The 23,683-nt window shown below is 51.1% G+C and overlaps 1 protein-coding gene across 6 annotated transcripts in view; it reads left to right on the top strand.

Moving 5' to 3' along the window:
• Positions 1-23,683, top strand: part of FARP1 (FERM, ARH/RhoGEF and pleckstrin domain protein 1) — a 291,156-nt gene that overhangs the window by 264,629 nt on the left and 2,844 nt on the right. For 4 of the 6 annotated variants that reach the window (XM_061171145.1, XM_061171142.1, XM_061171143.1 and 1 more), the window contains exons 17-26: positions 2,435-2,516; positions 8,144-8,381; positions 11,097-11,227; positions 16,034-16,102; positions 16,356-16,445; positions 17,086-17,168; positions 17,257-17,369; positions 17,787-17,950; positions 22,832-22,939; positions 23,285-23,436. In XM_061171145.1, the coding sequence (XP_061027128.1) occupies positions 2,435-2,516; positions 8,144-8,381; positions 11,097-11,227; positions 16,034-16,102; positions 16,356-16,445; positions 17,086-17,168; positions 17,257-17,369; positions 17,787-17,950; positions 22,832-22,939; positions 23,285-23,436 (1,230 nt within the window). The remainder of the gene's footprint in view (positions 1-2,434; positions 2,517-8,143; positions 8,382-11,096; positions 11,228-16,033; positions 16,103-16,355; positions 16,446-17,085; positions 17,169-17,256; positions 17,370-17,786; positions 17,951-22,831; positions 22,940-23,284; positions 23,437-23,683) is intronic. The other 2 variants (XM_061171146.1, XM_061171147.1) reach the window with 2 other exon arrangements.

The raw sequence follows: 23,683 nt of genomic DNA, 5'->3' as shown, positions 1-23,683 counted from the left end.
ACGGGCTTCAGTAGTTATGGCACGTGGGCTCAATAGTTGTGGCTCATGGGCTCTAGAGCGCAGGCTCAGTAGTTGTGGCTCGCGGGCTCTAGAGCACAGGCTCAGTAGCTGTGGCGCACGGGCTTAGTTGCTCCGTGGCATGTGGGATCTTCCCGGACCAGGGCTCAAACCCGTGTCGCCTGCATTGGCAGGCGGATTCTTAACCACTGCGCCACAAGGGAAGTCTGCTCCTTTTATTTTAGAGAAACTTTAATTCCCTAATGGGTCTGGGGGCCCGTCTCCCCTGTGATGTAATTCACAGTGTATGCTCAGTTAGAACCAGTGGAATATATGGTGTTGTCACTGCCTGGTTGGGGTGGAGCTGGGGGCTAGGGGAGGAGCCAGCCCCCCTGTTTTCTATCGGCCCTGACTACTCTACCTACCCCCTGGGCTGCTTCATTAAGTGCCTTCCTCCGGGCCTTCCTCTCCCCATCCTGAAATCCTTGCTGCATCAGAGGTTGAGCTGGCAGTTATGGAAAGCTCCAGATGCCGAGAGGGGGTCACTCCTCCCGGTGCTGGAGGCGTAGGGCGGTGGCATCTCTGGGTGTAAATCATCACCCTCCGCACTCGGGCTGCAGGTGTTTTATTCCGCTCTGAGTACCTTTCACTTCTGTGCCCAGATTTTTACCTTTTTTCATGTCTGATTCTTCCTTTTCCTTTAAGTTGGCTTCTGGCTATCCTGAACAGTTGGTTTGAAGATATTAGCCAGGTTTGTTGTTGAAAATCATGTTTTAATTTTCTCTGGGAAATTCAGCGGGTAAACTGGCAGATGTGCACGGGTATTGCGGTTAGAGGTTGTATGGGTCGGGCTCCTGGGCTCAGGTACAAGCTCCCGCCTCGTGACCACTGACATTAGGCATGTTGCTTCATTTCTTTGTGCCTCAGTATTTAGCTGTTTAATGGGGGTGATGGGGGTACCTGGTCACAGTGCCGCCACAAGGATTCAGTGATGTAATGCACTCAGTACTGTAACCAGTACTCAGTAACCACCAGCTACCATTATTATTATTATTTTTCTCACTGCCGTTCAAGCCCCTGGATTATCAACATCAGATACAGCCTGGAGCCAAAGAGATATAAATATATACCCCAATGCTCTGTTAAAAATGCCCACATCCACATACCCTGAGAAAACCATAATTCAAAAAGATACATGTACCACAATGTTCATTGCAGCACTATTTACGATAGCCAGGACATGGAAGCAACCTAAATGTCCATCGACAGATGAATGGATAAAGAAGATGTGGCACATATATACAACGGAATATTACTCATCCATAAAAAGGAACGAAATTGAGTTACTTGTAGTGAGGTGGATGGACCTAGAGTCTGTCACACAGAGTGAAGTAAGTCAGAAAGAGAAGAACAAATAACATATCCTAACGCACATTTTTGGAATCTAAAAAAACTATACTGATGAACCTAGTGGCAGGAATAAAGACGCAGACGTAGAGAACGGACTCAAGGACACAAGGGGGTGAAGGGGAAGCTGGGATGAAATGAGAGAGTAGCATTGACATATATACACTACCAAGTGTAAAATGCATGGCTAGTGGGAAGCTGCTGCATAGCACAGGGAGATCAGCTCGGTGCTTTGTGACCACCTAGAGGGATGGGATAGGGAGGGTGGGAAGGAGGCTCAAGAGGGAGGGGTTATGGGGATACATGTATACATATGGCTGATTCACCTTGTTGTACAGTAACAAATAGAAACTAATACAACACTGTAAAGCAATTATACGCCAGTAAAGATATTTAAAAAAAAAAAAAAGTGCCTACGTCTTTGTCATCTACCACCCAGGATATCTAGGGGACCCCTGACCTGTCTCTGAACCTGGGACTCCCATCTTGCCCTCTTCTGGGTCATTCTCCCCATACCTGCCTCTGTGCATGGGTCTCCTGCACTTCCTCAATTATATTTTTCTCTTCCCAAGGGCTTTTCACACAGCCCTTTGTCTGTTTCAGACTAAGGGATCTTGGGAGCCGAAACCTTGATTTTGAGGCTAAGTCTTGCTTCTTACAAGTGTCTGTTAGTCCCAATCAGTTTCATGAGCTTGTTACTGCAAGTCGTCTCCACGCTATTCTAATGCTGAGAAAATCACCCAAGTGGGGATGGGAAAAGGAATGTAAAATGAGACCAAATTAAAATGAACAGAAAATGGCTCTTCCCTATCTCTCTCAAAGCACAGGTGGAATTCTTTGTCTGCAGAATGACTGGGGTAATTTCAAAGTCTCCTGGCACTAACATTCTGTGACACACAGAGAAGGGAGAGGTACAAATAGGTGATTGGAAAGGAAGACATAAATGTTAATATTTTGTCATCTGGGGCTGGCACACTTTCCGGTCATGTTTTCACTGCTAACGCTTTGGTTTCCAATGCTTTGCTCGCAGGGAAGGCCGCTCGAATGCTCACATCAGAGGAGATTACCAAAGAATTGGAGATGTGATGCTGAAGAACATTCAGGGCATGAAGGTGAGCTGCTTGGGGATTTGGGAGAGGGAGTTCCTCAGGGAAAATAATGCTGAGGCTGCCGGAGGCCTTGTTTGTGATCCTTGCCCGTGAACACGTGGCCTGATTCGAGTCTGCATGTAGCACAGCCCCGGGGGAAACTCTTCCGTCTCCTCTAGATATTTTTATTTGGAAGCATAAAGGAAGATCCAGTCACTTTGGGGGAAGCACTTTCAGTTCTTTTCCTCTTCCAGAGCTCTGTGTTGTAACCAAAACACCAGATATTTTCTGTGACTAAGTCATTCGAAACTTGTTTTAAAAAATTATGTAGACAAAACATTGGTTGACTGAGCATTTCACTTTTAGTCAGTTGTTTTGGCTTCTTGTGGGTGTGACAAAAATATTGGATTCGGAGCTGTGTAGGAATTCCAGTCAATTCTGTGACTTTCAGTTGGTTTATAAGGTGAATATATATTTTTAACCATCCAGCAATATCTACAATGATCCAAAAGAGTGAAAGTCTCCCCAGAGAAGTCAGTACATAGTGCACCAATATTCTGCCTCGTGTTTGAAATCTGCCCCACCTCTTACATCTGAAATTTTCATTTTTGCCTTTTCATTTTAATCCATTAATCATTCCTTTAATATGGAATGTTTTAATTCACATAATTTATCTTTTGAATACAAATACATCTAATATTTGCATTTTAAAGCAATCTTTCTATATCTCAACCACCCACAGAGCCTCCCTAATGACCTTAACTAATAACTAAGAGCAAGCGTGTAACCCCCCAAAGAGGGCGGGTTGCATTTACTGGCACCATGCAGCCCACCCAGCCATCCGTCTGTGTGTCCACCCACAGTCCGTGCATACTAGCTGAGCACCTATAACGTCTAAGGCACTCACAGAATAAAAGTTATTGTTGAGGTTGTTCGGTGTTCGACTTGTTCCCCTTAGAATCATGTATCTCCTGAGATAGGACAGTGGAGGCGGAGGGACAGGGCAAGGGGATGCAGAAAAGATAGGATCTGAAACTACTCAAGGGATTTCCTGTTGCTCTTAACAAGTTCAAGCTATTCTTTAACAGACCTTGATCCTATTGCTTGCTTTTTCCTGGTGTTCAAAAAAGCAACACTCCCCGCTTTGGGCTGTACCAGAGAGAGGCCACGGAAGCCAGCAGGACCGCAGAATCCTATACAAAAAAAAGCGAAGAGTCATCGAAGGTGTTCCATGACGATAGTATTTTTAATGCCCTAAGTAAGGTGGATATACAAAACTCAGATGGGACAGTAACAGACATCTTTTCACTTGCCGTAGTGTTTTTGATTATTTTATTTTTTAGAGCAATTTTAGGTTTACAGAAAAATTGAGCAGAAAACTCACACGGAGGTTCCATATTCTCGCCTTGCCTGACACACACACACACACACACACACACACACACACACACACACACACACACACACACACACACACACACACACACACACACTCCATCCCTTAGTATCAACATCTTGCCCTGGTGTGGGGTATTTGTTACAGCCAGTGAGCCAGTATTGATATATTATTATTAACTGAATCTGCAGTTTACATTAGGGTTCACTCTTTGTGTCTTACATTCCATGGGTTTCGCCAAGGGCATGACGTCACTCACCCACCATGACAACATCACACAGGATAGTTTCACTGCCCTAAACACCCTCTGTGCTCCACCCGTTCATCCCTCCCCTCCCCCAACCCCTGCAAACCACTCATCTTTTACTGTCTCCATAGTCTTTTCCAGTGTTATGTAGTTGGACTCACCCAGTGTAGCCTTTTCAGACTGGCTTTTCTCATTTGATAAAAATAGCCTTTTTTCTCTCTTCTATAACACGTTTCTGTTACTGTTGGACTTCCTAATTTTCCTCATAGGAAGCCTCTCTCCCCATGTTCTGCACTTTTTTTCTTGGCCCAGTTTGGTTTTTACCTTTTCTCACGGTGCTCCCTTCCTTCTGCCTGCCTGGGATGGGGGACTCCCATCTGAGGCTTGGGCTCCTCCATGGACCTCGGGACAGTGGCAGAGACCTGCCAGCTCGGTCCCCGCCCCCTTGGGACAGCCCCAGAGTTCTCCTGTTTACCAGCTCCCCTTGTGTCCCTCTGGCGGAAGGGTGCCCTACGGTAGACATGCATCCTCCTCTCTGGTCACCTAGCACCTAAGACCTCCTAAAAATAGACCTGATTTCCGCCCAGAGCAATTCTTTCCCCCTCAGTCTAGTGAGTTGGCATTTTTGCATTTAGTTGGCTCACCCTCGGCTGTGCTGGCGTTTTAATTATTGTGCCGATGCCACCAGCATTTATAGCATGGAACTCTGTGCAGGCAGAATAAAAATAGATGGAGAGGCTCAGAGAGCCTCTGGCAGCCTTTTGGAGAAATTGGGTGGTTTTTTTATTGTGGTTGTTATCGTCGGTTTTAAAGAATTTTTATAAAGTGTGGAGGGGAAGAGCAGAAGGTTCTGGAGATGTAGAAGCCCAGGTTGGCACATTTGTCCAAAATGCTTCGGGCGATCTTCAACTTGCAGTGTCTTTCCCGCTCATCCCCCCACCCGTGCATTTAACTGCACATGTTCAGGGGCTCAGCAGGGATGCTGACATCACCCTGCAGCTGTCCCCAGACCCTCCGCACGGGACCGAGGGAGCCGGCCAGGGGCTCCAATCCCTGCCTAAAAGTCAGAGGCTATCCAGATGGTGATCTCTAGCCCGGGCTGTGAACTTTCAACTGGAAACATCTGCCCAGATGCCCAAAGGCATTTCACAATCCACGCAGGCAAAGGAGGCCCTCACCTTTTACCTGGACCCTTCCCCTGCCGGTCAGGCTGTGACCTTCCCTCCCAGGCCCTGTCTTCCTGAGCCTCTACCACCTGCCCCCTCTCCTCCTTCAACTCCTCCCGCTTCCCTCCCTCCGCCTCTCAGTTCTCTCTTTCCCAGCTGACTCACCGGCTGCCTCTCATCCACCCGTCCTCCCCAACCACCATTTGTATCATAGACCAACTAGGCTCCAAACCCGCCTGGTCTCTCTGTGGTTTAGAGAATACAGGCCAAGCTCTAAACCTGACCGAGGAAGCCTTCCCTGGATGATCTTTCACCTTCCACCTTCCACCTCCCGTCCTTCACATTCTACTCTGTGCTCCAGTGACGTTGAATCCACCTCTCCAGGCACTCAGGGCCTTGCAGGACCCCTTTCTGAGCGGGGTGCATGCATTGGTCGTTTGCTCATTAATGCATGCAGGCAGGAGACATCTGTGGAGCACCTATGGTGTGTATCAGGCCCCAAGGATGTAGTGACAGGACAGACGCGCTCTCTCAAATAAGGGACTGCACGTGTGAAAACACTGCATAGAGCTACACGCACGCACACCCATGCCACATACATGTGCACATGCATGCACACACGCACAAGTGAGGGCATGTGTAACTGGCAGAATCCAAATAAACTCTGGATTGTCCCAGTGTCAACGTCCTGGTGGGGATATTGTGCTGTCGTTAGGCAAGATGTGAGCGTTAGGGGAAGCCGGCTGGAGGGTACATAGGACCCCCCGTACTTGTCTTTGCAGCTTCCTATGAATCTATATATATTTTTTTAAGGTCACAAAATAAAGTCAGCAGGGAGACCACGTGATAGGGGCTAAGATGGACAATAATTCCAGGAGGAAAGAGGAGTCGCGAACTCGGCCTGGAGAGCAGGGAAGGCCCCGGAGCTGACCCTGAAGGACAGGGTGGGGCTGGGGGGGGTCTTAGGAGCAGAGCGCCCTGTGCCGAGGTTCTGGGTGCCAGGGCCCGGCACATTCAAGGGCAGGTTGTTCAGTGGGTGTCCAGGGTGAGTAGCAAGAGGCCACGATGGAGAGGCAGAAGGGGTTACATGCTAAGGGCCCCATGTGCCCTAACGACGACTCTGGAGTTTGTCCTGAGAGGGTGGACCTTCTTGTCGCATTCCAAGCAAGAGACGATGTGCCTGTTTGCATTGGTGTAAGTTCCTTTTGGTGGCACTCGAAAGTCAGACGTCAGGAGTGGAGACAGAGACCCCGATGGAGACACCATTGCAGTGGCCAAAACAAGGGCAGTGACCATGGGGTGAAGCCAGGAATAGGCTTGCTGTTTTTAGGAGGTAGAATTGGAGGGACTTGGTGAAGGATTCAAAAAATGAGGGGATCTGAAATCTTACCCAGGTTTTCTGTCCTGAGCAGGCGGTTGGTGGCGGCACCCATCCTGGGGTTAGAGGATCACGGGGCAGCCTCAGTTGCAGCAGGGGGTATTGGGTTGGTGTCTGGACTCACTGCGTTTCCCGCTCTTTGCGGAGCGTGGAAGTGGAGGTGCCGGGATGGGGAATCCAGATGTGGGAGTTAGCAGCACACGGAGAGCCCACCTCTGGGAAATACTGATGGGATAAGACGTGAGGACGACAGCTGCGTGAGGAGTTAATTCCTCCTGAATGCGCCATCAAACTTCTTGCCCCGCGTCTGTCTCCACCACCACCTGTTCAAGGAAAGCGATATTCGACAGCACTTGTTAAAGACGGTAGAGCAGACTTTATTCAGGACCGTTGCCGTAGGTATGGGGACACTGCAGTGGGATTTCACAGTGGTGGAGAGGGATTGGGCTCAGCTCCAAGTGCACCGGGGGCAAGTGGGCATCTACAGCCAAGGAGCAGGGCGGGGCTCAGAGGATGGAAAATTTCTGTGACGAAACATCATGGTCGTGAGGGGGGACTCTGGCTGAACTGACTTAACAGGATTCTTTGCTGAAGACCAGTGGGGTGCTCAGACATCACCTGGGGACGGCGGGGGATGCAGACCCCCATGTCAAGGGTGACCAGGTATCCAGGGTGGAGGGTCCTGGTTGAACTGACTTCGCAGGGTTCTCCCCAAAACGGGATTGTACAAGGAAGGGCACAGACTGGCCTGGGAGAAGCTTCAGGAGCCTGACAAAAGTTTGCTCAAGCAAGGGATCTCGGTCAGACCCCAGTAGAGAAGGACTGAGTCTCATTCCCCTCCGCTCCCCGGAATCCAGCAGAGCAGGATATGCTCAATTATTACATGAGCAAATGGGGGGGGAAGAGTTAAACAGAAATACGTAGTTTTAACTATATGACGTTTATTCAGTGGCCCTGGCCTATTTGTCGTTTTTTGATGTTTAGGAGAAAACCCCAAGCCCCCTGAAGGAGCTCCCATTCTTTTATTTCCCCTCAGTTTTGCCAGTCTTGTTTTGAAAGGACATGTATACCTCTAATGTTATATATACATCTCAAATATTTTATAATCCCTGCATATTTTGAACTGTGCAATGCTTTAATAGAGCTTTTTATTCCATCCTGAGAAATTAAATAGTGAAGTATTAAAAACATGAAATTAGATAAATGGAATGAAGTAATGAAAGCGAAGGTGATCTCTTTTGAGTGTCAAAATGGGTGGACCATGTGGCTGAGCAAGACTCCGCCCCTCCTCCCCCCTCTCCTCTCCCCCCTCTCCTCTCCCCCCTCTCCTCTCCCCCCTCTCCTCTCCCCCCTCTCCTCTCCCCCCCTCCTCTCCCCTCCCTCTCCCCCTCCCCCTCCCCCTCCCCCTCCCTCTTTTGTCTCCCCGGCTCCCTGCCCCACCCCCTCCTGTGTCTCGCCTGCCAGCATCTGGCGGCGCATCTGTGGAAGCACAGCGAGGCTCTGGAGGCGCTGGAGACTGGCATCCGGGGCTCCCGGCGGCTGGAGAGCTTGTGCCGAGACTTCGAGCTGCAGAAGGTGTGCTACCTGTCGCTCAACACCTTCCTCCTGCGCCCGCTGCACCGGCTCATGCACTACAAGCAGGTCCTAGAGCGGCTGTGCAAGCACCACCCGCCCAGCCACGCCGACTTCAGGGACTGCCGAGGTGAGAGCTTGGGGGGCGGGCTGTCTCGGGGGTACTGTGTCCCAAGAGGGGCAGATGCGCTTTTTAGGGCCTGGTCAAATATTTTCTGTCCCCTTTTGGTCTATCACGTAAAGAAGGCGGTAATGATCACCATGGCTTCTCTTTTCCCTCCCCTCTTGCATGCATTTTCTCCTTCCATCCTGCCTGGTTTAGTGCAAAGAACCCTGGAGAAGCTCCACTTAGAGTCAGCCCCTTACAGGAAGCTTTCCTCTACCTCCATGGTGGAAACTCATATCACCCCCCCTTGGATGGGCCACAGAAAACAGCTGGTAATAAATACTATTCCTCATTGCTGCGGGGCGTTTGTAAGCATTTCACCTGTGTTAACTCTCAGTCTTCACGAGAAGCCTATGAGACAGTGGTGAGCTCATTTTACATATGGGGGCTGCTGAGACCAGAGAAGTTAAGGAACCTGCCCAGAGTCACACAGCTGGAAAGTAAAGGACATGTAGCCTAAGCCCAGAACCCATGTTCTTGACCATCCTACCCCCCCTACTGGCTCATGATGATATTACTGTCCCTCGCTCAGCACCTGAGCCAGGTACTCTGCCAGGTCTCTTTCTTACGCTAACACCTTTAATCCTTTAACAACCCCATGAGAGAACTATTGTTATCCCATTTTATAGGTAAGAATACTGAGGCTCAGAGGGGGTAAAGGACTTGTGAGTGTCACTCAGCTGGCAAAAGAGCAGAGCTGGCATTCCAGACCACGCTTTTCCCACTGGGCCACACGTCGTCTTTTTGAACCTGCGTCCTCTGCCTCGCGTTGTATGTGGTCTGTTACTGTCCGCGCTCCCGGGCTTGGACTTGCAGCCCCTGGGGGGCCAGGCCCTGAGGCCTGTTGCTGGGTCCCCTGCACTCTGCAGCCAGTCCATACACAGAATGCACCCTCCGCGGGTGGCTCTTGACAGATAACATGAATTCGCACACCCGTTAGTACGTCAAGACCAGTGTCTCTTGCCTAAAGTATTATAAACTTAATCTTAGTTTTTAGAAAGACAACCAAAGAAAAGATTTGTCAGAGTAATTAAGACATGGGCAATTCACGGAAGGGCAACAGAACTGGCTCAAGGCGCGGTTTTGGCTTGCTTTACATGGCAGTCTTTGAAACAGACCATGCTGCCCCCTGCCTTGTGCCTTAGTATATTCTGTTCCCTCTGCTGGGACTCCTCGCCACCACCTCCTGGTCCTTTCCCTGGCACAGTCCTCTTTTAAGGCTTAATCTGTGCCTCACCCTCAAGGCTGGGTGGCCCTCCTCCCCCCCATCTGCCTTGTCCTGCCGTATTGGCAGTCCCGGTTGGCTGTGCCTGGATGAGATGACCTAGGGCCCTTCCCAGCTCCCAGGACCCAGACCTGTGTAGATCTCTTACCCGGGAGGGTGAGGGCGAGGGAGAGGGACGTCTCTAGTTTTGCACGTGCTATTCTCAGGCCAACTTGCCTAGTTTTGCATTTTACTATTTTGCTAAACAGTCTCCACTGAGAAAAGTCTATTCTTCACAATTAAATGGCAAAAATGTCTGTTCCCTAGCTGAAAATGTAAGGTGGCATCATTGTAGAAAGACTGGGCAAATCAAGGAATATCTGAACATAGATTTCCTGAACGTGAGGGATGCAGAGAGCCAAGAGCTATTCTAGAATGCTTGCCCCAGGAGCACCTAGAGCCAGGCTGCCATCCTTTTTCCTCTTAGAGTTTCTGCACGCCCACTGCACTAAACATTCAGTGCCCGGGAATTGTTTGTTGTACTAAATCGGCTGGTCATGTCTAAAGACAGAGCAAGCTCTGGGTTTGTCACTATGGCTGAGACAAGAAGCATTCTGTGATAAGAAGCCAGGAAGCATTTCGTTTGCATCCCCAGGGAGACAGCAAAAAAAAAAAAGGAATGCTTCCTGCCACAGTTGAGGTGCTGGGGGGAGGGGGGAGGCGGTGTTTACTGTCCTGAAGATCGAAGTTCAGTGGACAAATGTTTCTTGCTCTCCCTTGACAAACAGACAAAAATGCTCAGCTACTATGGATGTGCCTGCCACCCAAACCCGTGCTAACAGGGCACCAGCTCCTTTTCCATATTGGATGCCCGTCAGTATAGGGGAGATGTGCCCACATTGGAAAATTTAGTTTGCAGCTGTTCTTTACAACCATTTTATAAACTCTATAAATGTCTGCAGAAGGAAGAACCGGGGTGTGTTGGAATGTTCGTTACCCAAAAGTGTTGCACTACCAGTTAGACCCTTTGCCAGAAAGATCCCTCCTTTGCCCTAGATTTTTCTATGGCTTTTCTGTGCTCTCTCTGCTCTGTTCTGTCCAGGTAACAGGGAAGGGAGGGAAATCTCTGCCCCTGGGACAGAATTCCAGGCACTCTTATTCCCTTGCTGCTGCCCCTTTATGCCAACAAGTAATTCTAACTGCAGGACAGCTGTACACCACCAAGCTCTGAAGGGGGCATTGATATTTTCAAGATGGCTTTGGGGAAACTAAAGCAAAACCAATCAATACATAAAGGTAAATCACTCAATTTTTATTATTGAGAATTAGCAGTGTTTTCCCTAGAAGGATGGCTTCGTTATAGTTCAGCTACAGGAGGATATTACCCTGGAGAACGGATCTTAAAAATACTGGGGAAAACAATGACCCACGTCTGCCATTAATACTGCAGCTTTTGTGTCCGTTTCCTTCCTTAGCTGCTTTGGCAGAGATCACGGAAATGGTGGCCCAGCTTCACGGTACGATGATCAAGATGGAGAATTTCCAGAAGCTGCATGAACTCAAGAAAGATTTGATTGGCGTTGACAATCTTGTGATTCCAGGAAGGGTAAGCAGCTGTGCTCTCTGTATGCTTTGGAGGTAAAGCCAGAAAGACAACATTTAAATGACTTACATTTGAACCTTTTGAATATGGACACTCCCAAGTTAAAATATCCTCCTTCTGAAGTGGCTTCCTTCCCCCCTGGGAGACAATTGGGAAAATGCCTTGAACATTACGGTGTCAATTCAAAAATTTTGTGTTAGAAGGAGATAAATCAATCAATCCTTCCACCGCATATGCTGCTTTTTCTCCTTACTGGTTGATCCGCTTATTTACTTTTTCCCCACCATATTCTGAGCAGATTTGAGATTCCTTATTTTATTTTTTTAAATTTAGGTAAATAAAAATGGAAGATAAAGAAAAAAAAATTTTTTAAGGATTGGGTAAAATGGCGATAGAAAGCAGAGGAAAAGCTAGTGCATGAAAGCAGGCAATAAATTCCCATGTAAGAAAAGTATTTTTTTAAAGATGCAATTTACAGGGACTTCCCTGGTGGTCCAGGGGTTAAGATGCACTTCCACTGCAGGGGGCACAGGTTCGATCCCTGGTTGGAGAACTAAGATCCCACATGCCATGTGGTGTGGCCCCCCCCCCAAAAAAAGATGCAATTTGCATAATGTAATTTTAATTTGGAATTAAAATAACATTTTAGCCAGAACATGATTCTGGGAGAGATGCAAATTCACTTACACTATTAGCCTTTACTTCCCCATGTGCATGACATGTAGGTCATTCACAATAAAATAGGGCCTCGCTATCCAAACACACTGTCTCCAGGCCAGTGGGCATTTAAAAAATACAGGGTAGCCTGCCTTTTTCCAGTTCTCTTCCTAGGAAGCAGTCATTGACCAGGAATTAAAAATACTAGTCAGTTGCTGTGCCTCGTCAAATCTCTCTGTAGGAATTTTTTCCACTAGTCCCCTATCTTGAACCTCATCCAGGTTCAGAAGGGAATTTTAGCCTCTTTGATCTGCCTTAATCTTCAGACAAGTATCCCGTGTGTCAGGGGCTTCTAGTTTTATTGGACAGGTAGCCTCCCTGGAAACTACAAATCTGTGTAACTCAGAAAAGATAAGGGAACATCCCTCATCTTTTGGGTATTTGGGTCTTTCTGTTGGGAATCCTAATTACAAAGCTGACCAGAATACCAGCTATAAAATGTCAGAAGAGTTATGTGGTAAATGCTGGGTGGAAATTAAAGCTGGGATTTACTTCAGCTCTGCTGGTGAGAAAATTCTGCTGGGACTCAGTACATGACCATCACGTTTACCCATCCATGCAGAAGCCTTTAAGGCCTTGTGGAACTAATTTTCTCTTAACTTTGGATGTTATAAAATATTTAGTATATCATGCTACATGGCAAACAGAGCATTTGTAAGGAACTTATTTTGAGGAATAGTTTCCACGGTGCTATGAAAAGAGCAGTGGATTGGAGTAGGTGGCCTGGGTTCAATTTCTGGCTCCACCAGAATTGGGATGGCTCACTTACTGGAATGCTCCTTCCCTTCTGTAACACGGGGATCATACCTTCTCCGTCGTAGGTGATACGGATCAAATGAGATTTAATGTGCAAAACTAACACAATAAATACGAATTATCTTCCTCTTCCCCCACCTACACTTATTTGAAGAGACTAAGTTTATGCTTATTATAATGTCATCGAGTACACAGCACAGCATTGTAGAAGGCACCAGAAGCTTTTCATGAGATCAGATACGGGCTGTCTCACCCACCAACTGACCAGGTGATCTGGGCAAGTTCCTTACTCATTTTGCTCCTCAGTTTCCTTATCTGAAAAATGGGGATGAATTTACAGGCTCACATATGCAGCTAATATAAGCACCCAGCACATGTCAGGCTCACACCACGTGCTAAATAAAAGAAGGTCATTATTATTGATGAAGCTGAAGTCAGAATTTGGGTGCTGGTTACACACTGCAGACCCACCTTATCTGCATATTCTTACGTTCATCTGCCTGCTTCACGGCCACTCACTGTTTCAAAGTCAACCCTGACTGAAATGGGAAGGAGGGATCTAAGACCCTCAGAGGGGCGAGTTCTAAGACGGGCTGTTCCCCACACGGAGGCTAATTGATTATCTTTCTTTTTTTTTTTAAGTCTTTATTGAATTTGTTACAATATTACTTCTGTTTTATGTTTTTGGTTTTTTTGGCCATGAGGCATGTGGGATCTTAGCTCCCCGACCAGGGATCGAACCCACACCCCCTGCCTTGGAAGGAAAAGTGTTAACCACTGGACCGCCAGGGAAGTACCCTGGTTTTTTGTTTCGTTTTTTTTTTTTTAATTTTAAATTATCGAATAACCTGATGAGTGGAAAGAAGGCTCTGACAGATTTATCTACCGCTGGAATTTGAAAAATTGAGATGTAAAGGTGGAGCGGCTAACGTTCGAGCTCCCTGCGGTCTAATTCCTCACCCAGCTTTCGGGCGTAATCCTGCTGCCCTCCCGCTAGGGTCAGGCCGAGATGAGGTCACGTCCTGGAAGGCAGGAGGCCAAAGGGCCCAGCACGCTCCAGCCTGAGCCAGGCCCCCAGGGTGTGTTTTCTGTCCCTGAGAGTTCTTCCAGGAGGATAGTGGGGGTTCATTTGGATAAAACTCAGAGGCTGGATATTGTGAATTTCATTCCAGTAGGATAGCAGCTTGAGCTTAAGGATATTAGGAGCCTTTTCTTTTTCTCCTATTTCATGGTTTTTAAAAAAAATTTAAAAACCATTCTGGGCAGGAGGCATTTTCCATCTCCAGCCCTGAGACAGTGATCTGAGCTCATAGCCCTTCTGCAGAAGCTCCATCTTCCCCTTCCCACATCCCTCAGATTCATTAAGAAAACGCACATATAACAACATTGGACATGCGAGCCGGGAACAGGAGTGACGGCACAGTAGGGTCACCACTCCTCATTCTCTGATCCCCTTCAGTGATGAAAGCAGTCCCCAAACACCGTTTATCTTCATACGGTACCGTTGCTGTCTGATAGCATCCATCCCATGGACCAGCAAGTATTTGTTATGTGTCACTTTGTTGATCTCCAAAATATGTCAGTTAAATCGCCAGCAGATGTTGTCTTTTGATTGACATTTCATAAAGGACCAAAGCAAGAGTCAGGCTGTGCAGAGTCTATAGAATGCAAATGAACTGGTTGAGTCCCTGTTCTTGGCTCGTTAGCTACTGAGGTCACAGGAAAACTAGGTAACAAACAGCCCCAATACTTAGTGACTGAAGACAACCTTTTAGTATATGTCACGGTTTTGTGAGTTGGGAATGGGGCAGGACTCAGCCAGGTGATTCTTCTTTCTGTAGGGCATTGACAGAGGTCCCAGGTGGGCTGACCTGGAGGGGCCAAGGCTTACACTTGGCAGACGGCTGGGCTCAGCTGGGACCGTGCACCTGAGAGCCCACGAGGGGCCTCTCCACCGTGGGTTCAGGGTGGTCTCACTGCTTATGTGCAGTTTAGGGTTCCCAGAGCAAGTGTTCCCAGGGACAAAGCAGAGGCTATGTGTAGTTTTATGACCTGGTCTCAGAGGTCACACAGCATCACTTCCATACTCTATTTGTCAAATTGGTCAGCAGTCCACCCACATCCAAGGGAAGGGGACAGAGACCAGCCTCTGTGGGAGGAATGTCAAAGAACTTGCAGCTGTGTTTTAAAAGCAGCTCTGTGGAAACACGGTTTGGCGGTTCCTTAATAAGTTAACCATAGAATTTCCTCATGACCCAGCAATTCCACTCCTGGCTCTATACCCAGAAGAATTGAAAATAGGCGTTCAAACTAAAACTTGAACATGCATGTCTGGAGCAGCACTGTTCAGAGTAGCCAGAAGGGGAAACAACTCAAATACCCATCAACAGCCTAAGTGGGTAAACAAGGTGTGCCCTATCCGTGCAGTGGAATATTCAGCCACAGAGAGGAACGAATTTCTGACACGTGCCACAGCATGGATGAACCTTGAAAACATTATGCTAAGTGAAATAGGCCAGACACAAAAAGCTACATATTACATGTTTGACTTATATGAAATAGGCAAATCCATAGAGACAGAAAACAGATTGGCGGTTGCCAGGTGCTAGGGGAGGCGGAAACGGGGAGTGAGAAATGGGGACTGACTGCTTAATGGTGATGAGGTTTCCTTTTGGGTGGTGGAAAGTTCTGGACCTAGATGGTAGTGGTGAATGCACTAAAGGTCATGCAGGGTAAGTTTTATGTGTATTTTACCACAATTTTTTAAATGATAGTTTTGTGGAGGGTTTCTGAAGTGCCCCTGAATGGTCTGTGCCCTCAGAAGTTTATAGTCGGGAGGGAGAGTTCCTTTCTGGCTCTTTCATCCTAGAACACAGTTACTAGTTTTTGAGAACCAGATTTCAAGTCGTGGAGAAGATTCCTCTATTCACAGTTCTCTCCTATGGCATATCTGTCTTCCTGGTCCCCGGCTGCCACTTTGTATCCATCCAGGGGCCTTGTCCCCTCCTCACAGCCAGAAGCCCTGAGGGCCTGGGGGTTAAGTGTAGAGTTATAGGTCCCGGTGTGAACCAGCCCACCGCACAGGCCACTGGATCTCCGACCGCTAGCTGCTTCTCTGGTAGTGGAGCCAAAGCTAGCCCCTGCCTTGCAGGTTGCTCAGAAGGAGAGGAGCTGAGAGGCGGCACAGCACGGCATTCAGTAAGTAGCAGCTACGACGGATACGATTTTTAGTGTGAAAGGGACCACGATGGGCGGAAGCATCTCACATCGCGTTGAGTCTGCGCTGCCGCGGCTTTGCAGGCTCCGAGCCAGCTCGCGGGTGTATTTTCTCTGCAGGAATTCATCCGCCTGGGCAGCCTCAGCAAGCTCTCCGGGAAGGGGCTCCAGCAGCGCATGTTCTTCCTGGTGAGTGGTGAGAGCTGTTTGTTCAAGGTGATCGGTGACTTGTGAGCCCATGGAACCAGCAAGGGTCACGGTGCTGGGCCTCGGCCACCCCAGAGGGGATACCTGGGAGGCAGGAGGAGCAGCCAGAGCTGCTCAGACCGGAGTTGTTGAGATCCACGAATTGTCTTGTCGGATTCTGAAAACGTAGTTTCTGTACGTGTTGGTTTCAAACGGAGCCCGTTCATCTCAGCCGCGCTTGTCCTTGTTGTTCTAGTTCAACGACGTCTTGCTGTACACGAGCAGGGGGCTGACGGCCTCGAATCAGTTTAAAGTTCACGGGCAGCTCCCGCTCTACGGCATGACCGTGAGTATGCGCCGTGGGCACGGGATGGGGACCTCTGCCTCTGGGCTGCCTGCGGGGTGCAGGAGCCAGTGACAGGGGGAGGGGCTTGACAAGGAAGTGAGAGCATCACAGGCGCTGTGAAAAACCTGGGCCTTGTTAGGGCTCCCCTAGAGGGGCCCCGGGACCTCACTCCCTGTCCTGCACCTGGGATGCGCGGCTATGTTCCTTCCGGAATCAAGTGCAGAGGCAAGCTGCCGTGCCTACGTGGTGTGAACTTGCCTTTCACTGCCCGGTGCCTGGCCCCGGGGCCCTGAGAGGCCATCCTCACCGTCCACGTGGAGTGAAGACCAGGAAGCAGCCTTTCTCCCGAGATGTCCAGTGGACGGGTGTCCACATTCTGTGATCCTTGGTGGGCAGAGGCAGACAGGACGCCAGTGTGCCCCAGTGTGGCTTATCCCCACACTCTCCTCAGTGGTCGGGTAGAAGGAGGTTTATGGCTCTGACGAGAAAATATAATGCATTTTGACCTTGCTTTCACCCTCCCGATGGGGACTTTTTTGGACTTGGTCCGCCGAGCTGTAGTCAGTTCGGTGAACGTTTGAAAGTGCGCTGAGTATCCCACCCCCTGCTCGGCAGTAACTTATGAACACTCGCCCCACAGATGGAGGAAAGTGAGGACGAGTGGGGCGTGCCCCACTGCCTCACCCTGCGGGGCCAGCGCCAGTCCATCGTCGTGGCTGCCAGGTAACGCGGGAAGCCTGACCTTTAACCTCGTTACCCCTTCTCCCCACTGTGGCCTGGAAATACCTGACGTCCATCTCTCCTCCTTCAGTTCTCGGTCCGAGATGGAAAAGTGGGTGGAGGACATACAGATGGCCATTGACTTGGCCGAGAAAAGCAGCGGCCCCGCCCCCGAGTTCCTGGCCAGCAGCCCTCCTGACAGCAGTAAGCGTTGCACTGAAAATTGCCTTACCGATGCGCCCCATATCCACAGTCTGCGTTTGTGTTTTAAGCTAAAAATCAAGGAACTTTTTATAAAAGTTTAAAAAAACAAACAAACAAACAAACAAAACCCCTTAAAAGAGAATGGGCGAGCGGAGAAATCGCATCTTTTCTGGGCCAGCACTGCCGCTTGTCAGCCTCTGGGGGGGGGCAAGGGGCGGGGAGAAGACTGTTAGGGGCTCCCTGGCGGAGGGACTGGTGAGACGCCCCTGGCCAAGCCCTCGCTGCCAGTGTGACTTCCTGCTCCGTGGGTGCCCGGGACCCCCAGCCTTCCCATCCCATTCGGCCCCTGGGAGGGGGCGGGACAGGGGCCCTCCTGGCGAGCAGAGAGGAAAGCGCCGCCTCTTGCTGCCCCCGCAGAGTCCCCGGAGGAGGCGGCGGGCGACCAGGAGTCGGAGGACGACCTCAGCGCCTCGCGCACCTCGTTGGAGCGCCAGGCCCCGCACCGCGGCAACACCATGGTGCACGTGTGTTGGCACCGCAACACCAGCGTCTCCATGGTGGACTTCAGCGTGGCCGTGGAGGTAGGGCTGGCGGCGGGGGGTGGGGTCCGGCCACGGGCGCCGGCCTTCTGAGCATGCGCGCTCTGTGGGCCGGCAGGTGCACCGGCCTTGGCGTCTGTCCGTTCCCAGGCCGCCTGTGCAGTGATGGTTTTCTTTTGTTCTCTGGACCGTGCCCTCTCCTCTCGCGGAGTTAGCCACAGGGCAGGGACTGTGCGTGCCTTTATTCGTGTGTCCGCGCCGAGAGGTCCGGATGGGCCGCCCAGGCGCCGTTCTTGCTGCGCCCTGGAGCAGCCACCGGAATCGGGTGCGGGGAGGCGGTATGGTCGGAAGGCTGGTGCCGGCCAGGGCCACAGCAGGTAGGTGCAGTTCATGGAAGAACCTGCGAGAAGCCGGCTCTCGGAGCGTCCCGAAGAGCTGGCTTTGGGGATGGGGGCTCTCCCCGTATTGCGACCGTGAACCTTCCAGAACTCTCCAAACCTCATTCTCTAGGCGTCCTCCAGTCCAGGTCCGTAATCCCCAACCTTTCAGAAACTGCGAAGCCCAGAAAGCTCTAAAACCGCGCAGTTCTCTTCATACCCCATTGACGGCAGAACCTGACCTGCGCGGTCAGGAGGCTGTTTATCGGTTTTGTGAGCGCGTCCTGTTTTACTACAGAATCGCTGTGTTTGATTCCGGGCTACAGCCCCAGACCCCGCTGCCTGGGGTGCCATAGAGGGCAGGCACTGGATTATCTTTCTAAAATCTGACAGATTCTGAATTCCTAAGTATAAGTGTGCCTGGCCCAAAAATGTCACATAGGAGATTGTGAGCCAAGAACAGCGGTTTGTTTGCTTTCTGAACCAACAGTATGTTGGTTCAAATGAGCCAAACATTTCTTGATGGATAGTCCATAGGGGTTCTCTGAGATTGTTTTCTGGAACTGACCTTCCCAGTTGCACGGAACTGCGTTTGGTGCGTTTCCCTGCCACAGCTAATGTTCTGAGATCCATGCTTCCTTGTCAAAATATCCTCACCTGCAGGGGGCTGTGTCCCAGCCGCGGAGCTCCCCGACTGGGCCTGGCCTTCCCCTCCTGCATCCGCCCCACAGGGGGTGGGGCTCTCTCTTCCCGAGGGGCTCACTGCACTCATCATCCTCCCTCCCATCACATTTCCACTGCATCTGTTGGCAAAGCTTGCCAACCGGAGATTTCTTCCAGGGAACGGGGATCTTTCCAGCAAGGAGGGAGCAGTGACCATCTGGAGGCAAAAAATACCTGATCACATCTATTCTGTCCAGGCTAGTCCAGTGAGGCCAGGGGAAGGGCGGGGCCGTGCGGGAGAAATCCTCTTTGCTTCTCTTTATACTCACCTTTGCGATGTGTAGTCAGGGCTGTGGAGGTGTGGGAATTTGGTAGGCATGAACCTTCCTCCTTAATCCTGGAGGCATGCAGGCCATTCGAGAATGCGGCCCAGACACAGCTCCTCGAGCCCAGCTTTTCAGGGTGACAGCCTGCACTGGTGCCGTGTGTGTATGTGTGTGTGTGTGACAGCCTGCACTGGTGCCGTGTGTGTGTGTCAGTGTCTGTGTGTGTGTGTGTGTGTGTGTGTGGCAGAGCCAGGTCAGCACACTGCGGCCTCAGACCAAATCCTTTCCGCCCCCTGCTTGGTTACAGCCCGTCAACGAAGAATAGGGTTTTCCGTTTTTGAGTGGTCACTACAACTATCTTTGGTTTTGCCCCTTGGCCCAAAAAGCCTAAAACAGTACTTGGCCCTTTGAGGAAAGGTTTGCTGAATGCTGAAGCCCATGGGAGCGAGCCCTGTGCCGGTGTGGTTTTAAGGTGGCAGTGATGCAGCTTGGATGCTCGTGGAACTGGCGCGTCTGTCGCTCTGTAAATGTCCCTTCCTTGCCCGATCCCCCTTCCCCAAGGCGTGTGGCTTCAGTCCGGTGTCGGTGGTGGGCTCCTGTGGGTGCCACATGCCCCTGGATGACCGGAGTTGGGGGAAGGGGGACGGGGGAGTGGCTCCTTCCTTCTTGGCTTCTTCCTTCTTGCTTTCTCACCGTCCCTGGCACCAGATTCTCTCTCTTCTAGGGCTCGTGCAGGTAGAAGTGAGTGAGGGGGATGTTTGGGGGCAGCGTGAAACTGAGCTGGCCTCCGCAGAAAGTCTGGGGGCACCGTCGACGTCGGGGTGCTGACGCTGGGACGGCCAGTGTGAAGCCTTGCGTAGGCCGTAGGGCCAGCGGGGGATTCAGCGGTGAAACGATCAAAGTTGTGTTGTAAGACTGGAGTTGGGAGGCAGTGGAGACTGGGGGGAGAGGAGGGTGTCAGCCGTCTGAACACAGGCGAGGACCAGGAGGACGGGGGGAACTGCAGCGAGAGGGAGAACTAGGGGTGGGACCCTCATTTCCTGTGGCTGCCGTAACACATCAGAAACCGCTCAACAACAGAAATGTGTCCTCTCACAGTGCTGGAGGCCGTAAGTCCACGCTCAAGGTGTCAGCAGGGTTGGCTCCTTCTGGAGGCCCTGGTCCAGGTCTCTCTCCTGGCTTCTGGTGGTTGCCAGCCACCCTCGGTGTTCTCTTGGCTTGTGGACACGTCACTCCAGTCTCCGCCTCTGTCTCACTCGGGGGTCTCCCTTTGTATCTGTTAAAAAGTCCTCTTCCTATGAGGACACCAGGCATTGGGGTTAGGACCCACCGTACTCCAGTAGGACCTTATCTTAACTTGATTGTATCTGCAACGACCCTATTTCTAAATACGGTCATCTTCACAGGTACTGGGACTTTGGGCATGAATATCTTCTGGGGGGACACGAATCAGTCCACAACAGGGATGGAGCAGTTGGGAGCCAAGAAGAGGGAAGAGCAAAGAGGCCTTCCTCCAGTCTGGGAAAGGCAGGGAATGGGCATCAGCCAGTGCCAGATTGCGAATGTGGACCTCTCCCGTAAAGGCAGCACACGGAGACTGGTCCGGGTTGGAGACAGACCCAAAGGTCATTTGCGTAGACAACAGGCTCAGGCTCTTGAGAGCAGCTTAGGGGCCATGTCACCCGAGTAGGAGACTTGAAGTGTGTATGGGAGTCAAGCCAAGGGAGCGAGAGTTTCAGTGGGGTTGGCAACTTCGGAGGGCACTGGGGCAACGGGGAGCAAGGAGGGACCAGTGGATACAATTACTAAGAAGCGTCTAATCTGTTAAGATGGCAAAGCTAGAAGGACCTACTCAGAACGTATACCCTGGCGTGTTCCAGGGGGATTCAAGGCTGCTGGCAGAAGTTAAGAGTGTTCTCATGAGCCTGCCTTGGAAACACTGGCCTGGAACCTGGTTCATCCATGAAGTGTGTAAACCACACTGTGGGTTGGACTGGCTTTTGTTCCAAAAGTAACTGCATCTAAGAGAAAGGGTTTTTTTGGGCTCTGGCTGGAGGAATTTACTTGATTCAGTATAAAAATAAGAAGTATAAGGAAAGGAAAATGTGCTACTCTCCTTCCTCCAGAGTGAGACTTGCATGTAATCGAGTGCTATTGCACAAGCATCAAATCCCCACTCTGGTTGCCACCATCACCTGCTGGAACCCACAGCTCCCCTTTTCTTGTGCCTCTCGCCAGTGGGCAAGTGGCAGCCGGGAGGAGTGATGGCACACTGTCTGCGGGGGCCACAGGGACACCTCTGCTTCCTGTGTTCTCTCGGCCTGACACGCCGTCTCCCCCATCAGACTCCAAGCGACTCGCAGCCAGAGCCATGTAAACTCTTCTCACAGGGGCCTTACTTAAGAATGCCTGTTGGATTAAATACAGGTTACTGGAAAAGCCCCAGAGGGAGAGAATGAAGTAGACGCAAGTATGTGTATATGTATATTTTATTGTGGTGCGTTTGCCCGTTTCACCCTTTGGAAGGGGACGATTTAGTGGCAGTGATTATATTCATCATCCCGCTCTCTCTCCGTCGAGGCTTCCTGGGGATGAGCTGCCGTCTTGTCGGGGACAGGGATGAGGCTTCTTAGGGTCCCCTGAGAGGTGACACAGGGGCTTTGGAGAGAAGGCGGGGACGCACAGGCTCTGCTCCTGGCGTCCCCCCCGCGGCTGCCTGCGAGCTCAGGGTGATGCTCTGTGCTGGCAGCTCCCGCGGGCCTCAGGAGACCATGGGACGCCGGAGCTAAACCAGGACGCCCAGAATGCCCGTTCCACCAGTGCAGGATAGGGCCTGGAGGCTGCGCGCTGAAATCCGGCGTTGCAGCCAGGGCCACCAGGTGGCGGTCAGGAGCTGCTGGCTGGTGCTGGGCTCCTGACGGCTTAGAGTTGAGGGGGATGGATCCTTTCCCACGGATGCCAGAACGAGCACCACCCCCTGGGCAGATCTGTCTCACCATCCTGGAGGTCACAGGGCCAGAAATCAAGGTGGCAAGAGGGCCAAGCTCCCTCTAAACCTGTGTGGGAGGAGGCTGCCTTGCCTCTCCCGGCTTCTGTGGGTTGCTGACCAGCCTTGGTGTTCTTCGGCTCGTAGACGCATCCCTTGAGCCTGCCTGTTGTCACAGGCGCTGCCCTGTGTCTGTCTCCTTTTTAGAAGGATGTCAGCCGTAGTGGATACAGGCCTATACTCCAGGACCATCTCCTCCTTAATTCTACATCCGATGACCCTATTTCCAAATAAGGTCACATTCTGAGGTACTGGCGGGGGGACGGTTAGGATTTCAGGATACATTTGGGGGACAGAATTCAGCCCATACCAGGTGACAGGAAAATTAAACCAGGCTCACACAGTCCCCCTCCCAGAGCGAAAGGCCGTTTTCTTAAGTCCCCCCCAGGAAGCCTGCTCCCAGAAGCACGGCCCTGCCGGTGGGCCCCACTGGACGTGACACTGAGTTGTCCTTTCCACCGGACCAGGGGTGCCCCAACCCGGGCCCCTTACAGGCTGACTTGTCTTGCAGAATCAGCTGTCTGGGAACCTGCTGAGGAAATTCAAAAACAGCAATGGATGGCAGAAGCTGTGGGTAGTCTTCACAAACTTCTGCCTGTTCTTCTACAAGTCGCACCAGGTATGTGCCCAGGGTGGCGGCTGGGGAAGAGCCTGAAGGATCCTCCCTCCTCGGGGAGCAGGCAGCTTTCCTCTGGAAGGATGAACAACTTGACGCCCAGGTGTTGGAGGGGGGCCCACAGTAGGCTGGGCAAGGCCACGGCCATCAGAGACCCCGCAGCTCCAAGCGAAGGCTGACATTATCCACTTGCCCAAGGGCTGCACGTCTGCTGGTTGGATGCGGGGAGGGGGGCGCGGGTGATGTCACCGGTGGCCAACACGACGCATCCGGGCCCGGACCCCAGACCAGCTGCTGCGGGCAGATGCCACACCTGTGGCTGCTCCCACCTTCTGTGCCCCCTTCCAGGACAGTCACCCCCTCGCCAGCCTGCCTCTGCTTGGGTACTCGCTCACCATTCCCTCGGAGTCCGAGGACATCCACAAGGACTACGTGTTCAAGCTGCATTTCAAGTCCCACGTGTACTACTTCAGGGCTGAAAGTGAATACACGTTTGAAAGGTAAAAGTCCCCCTACACAGGGCACCCGCAGAGAAAGGACACTCCTCTTCTTCTGAGCCGCAGGCTTTCTCCCAAGTGAGCAAGTGCATCAGGCCTCCTAGCAGCAGCTACTTGTTGCCTGGGCATTGACTCCCTTCCAGAATGGGCTTCTTGTTCTCACCCTGCTACTTGCTTAAAATGAAAGCGCTTCATAAGATCTGGGCTCTGTCTGCCCAATGCGAGTACACGTCTGTGTTCGCAGGAGCAA

The sequence above is a fragment of the Eubalaena glacialis genome, chromosome 16, assembly GCF_028564815.1.
Source record: "Eubalaena glacialis isolate mEubGla1 chromosome 16, mEubGla1.1.hap2.+ XY, whole genome shotgun sequence".
Lineage (NCBI taxonomy): Eukaryota > Metazoa > Chordata > Mammalia > Artiodactyla > Balaenidae > Eubalaena > Eubalaena glacialis.
The sequence above is the reverse complement of the archived record's forward strand: the minus strand, read 5'-3'. Positions and strand labels throughout refer to the sequence as shown.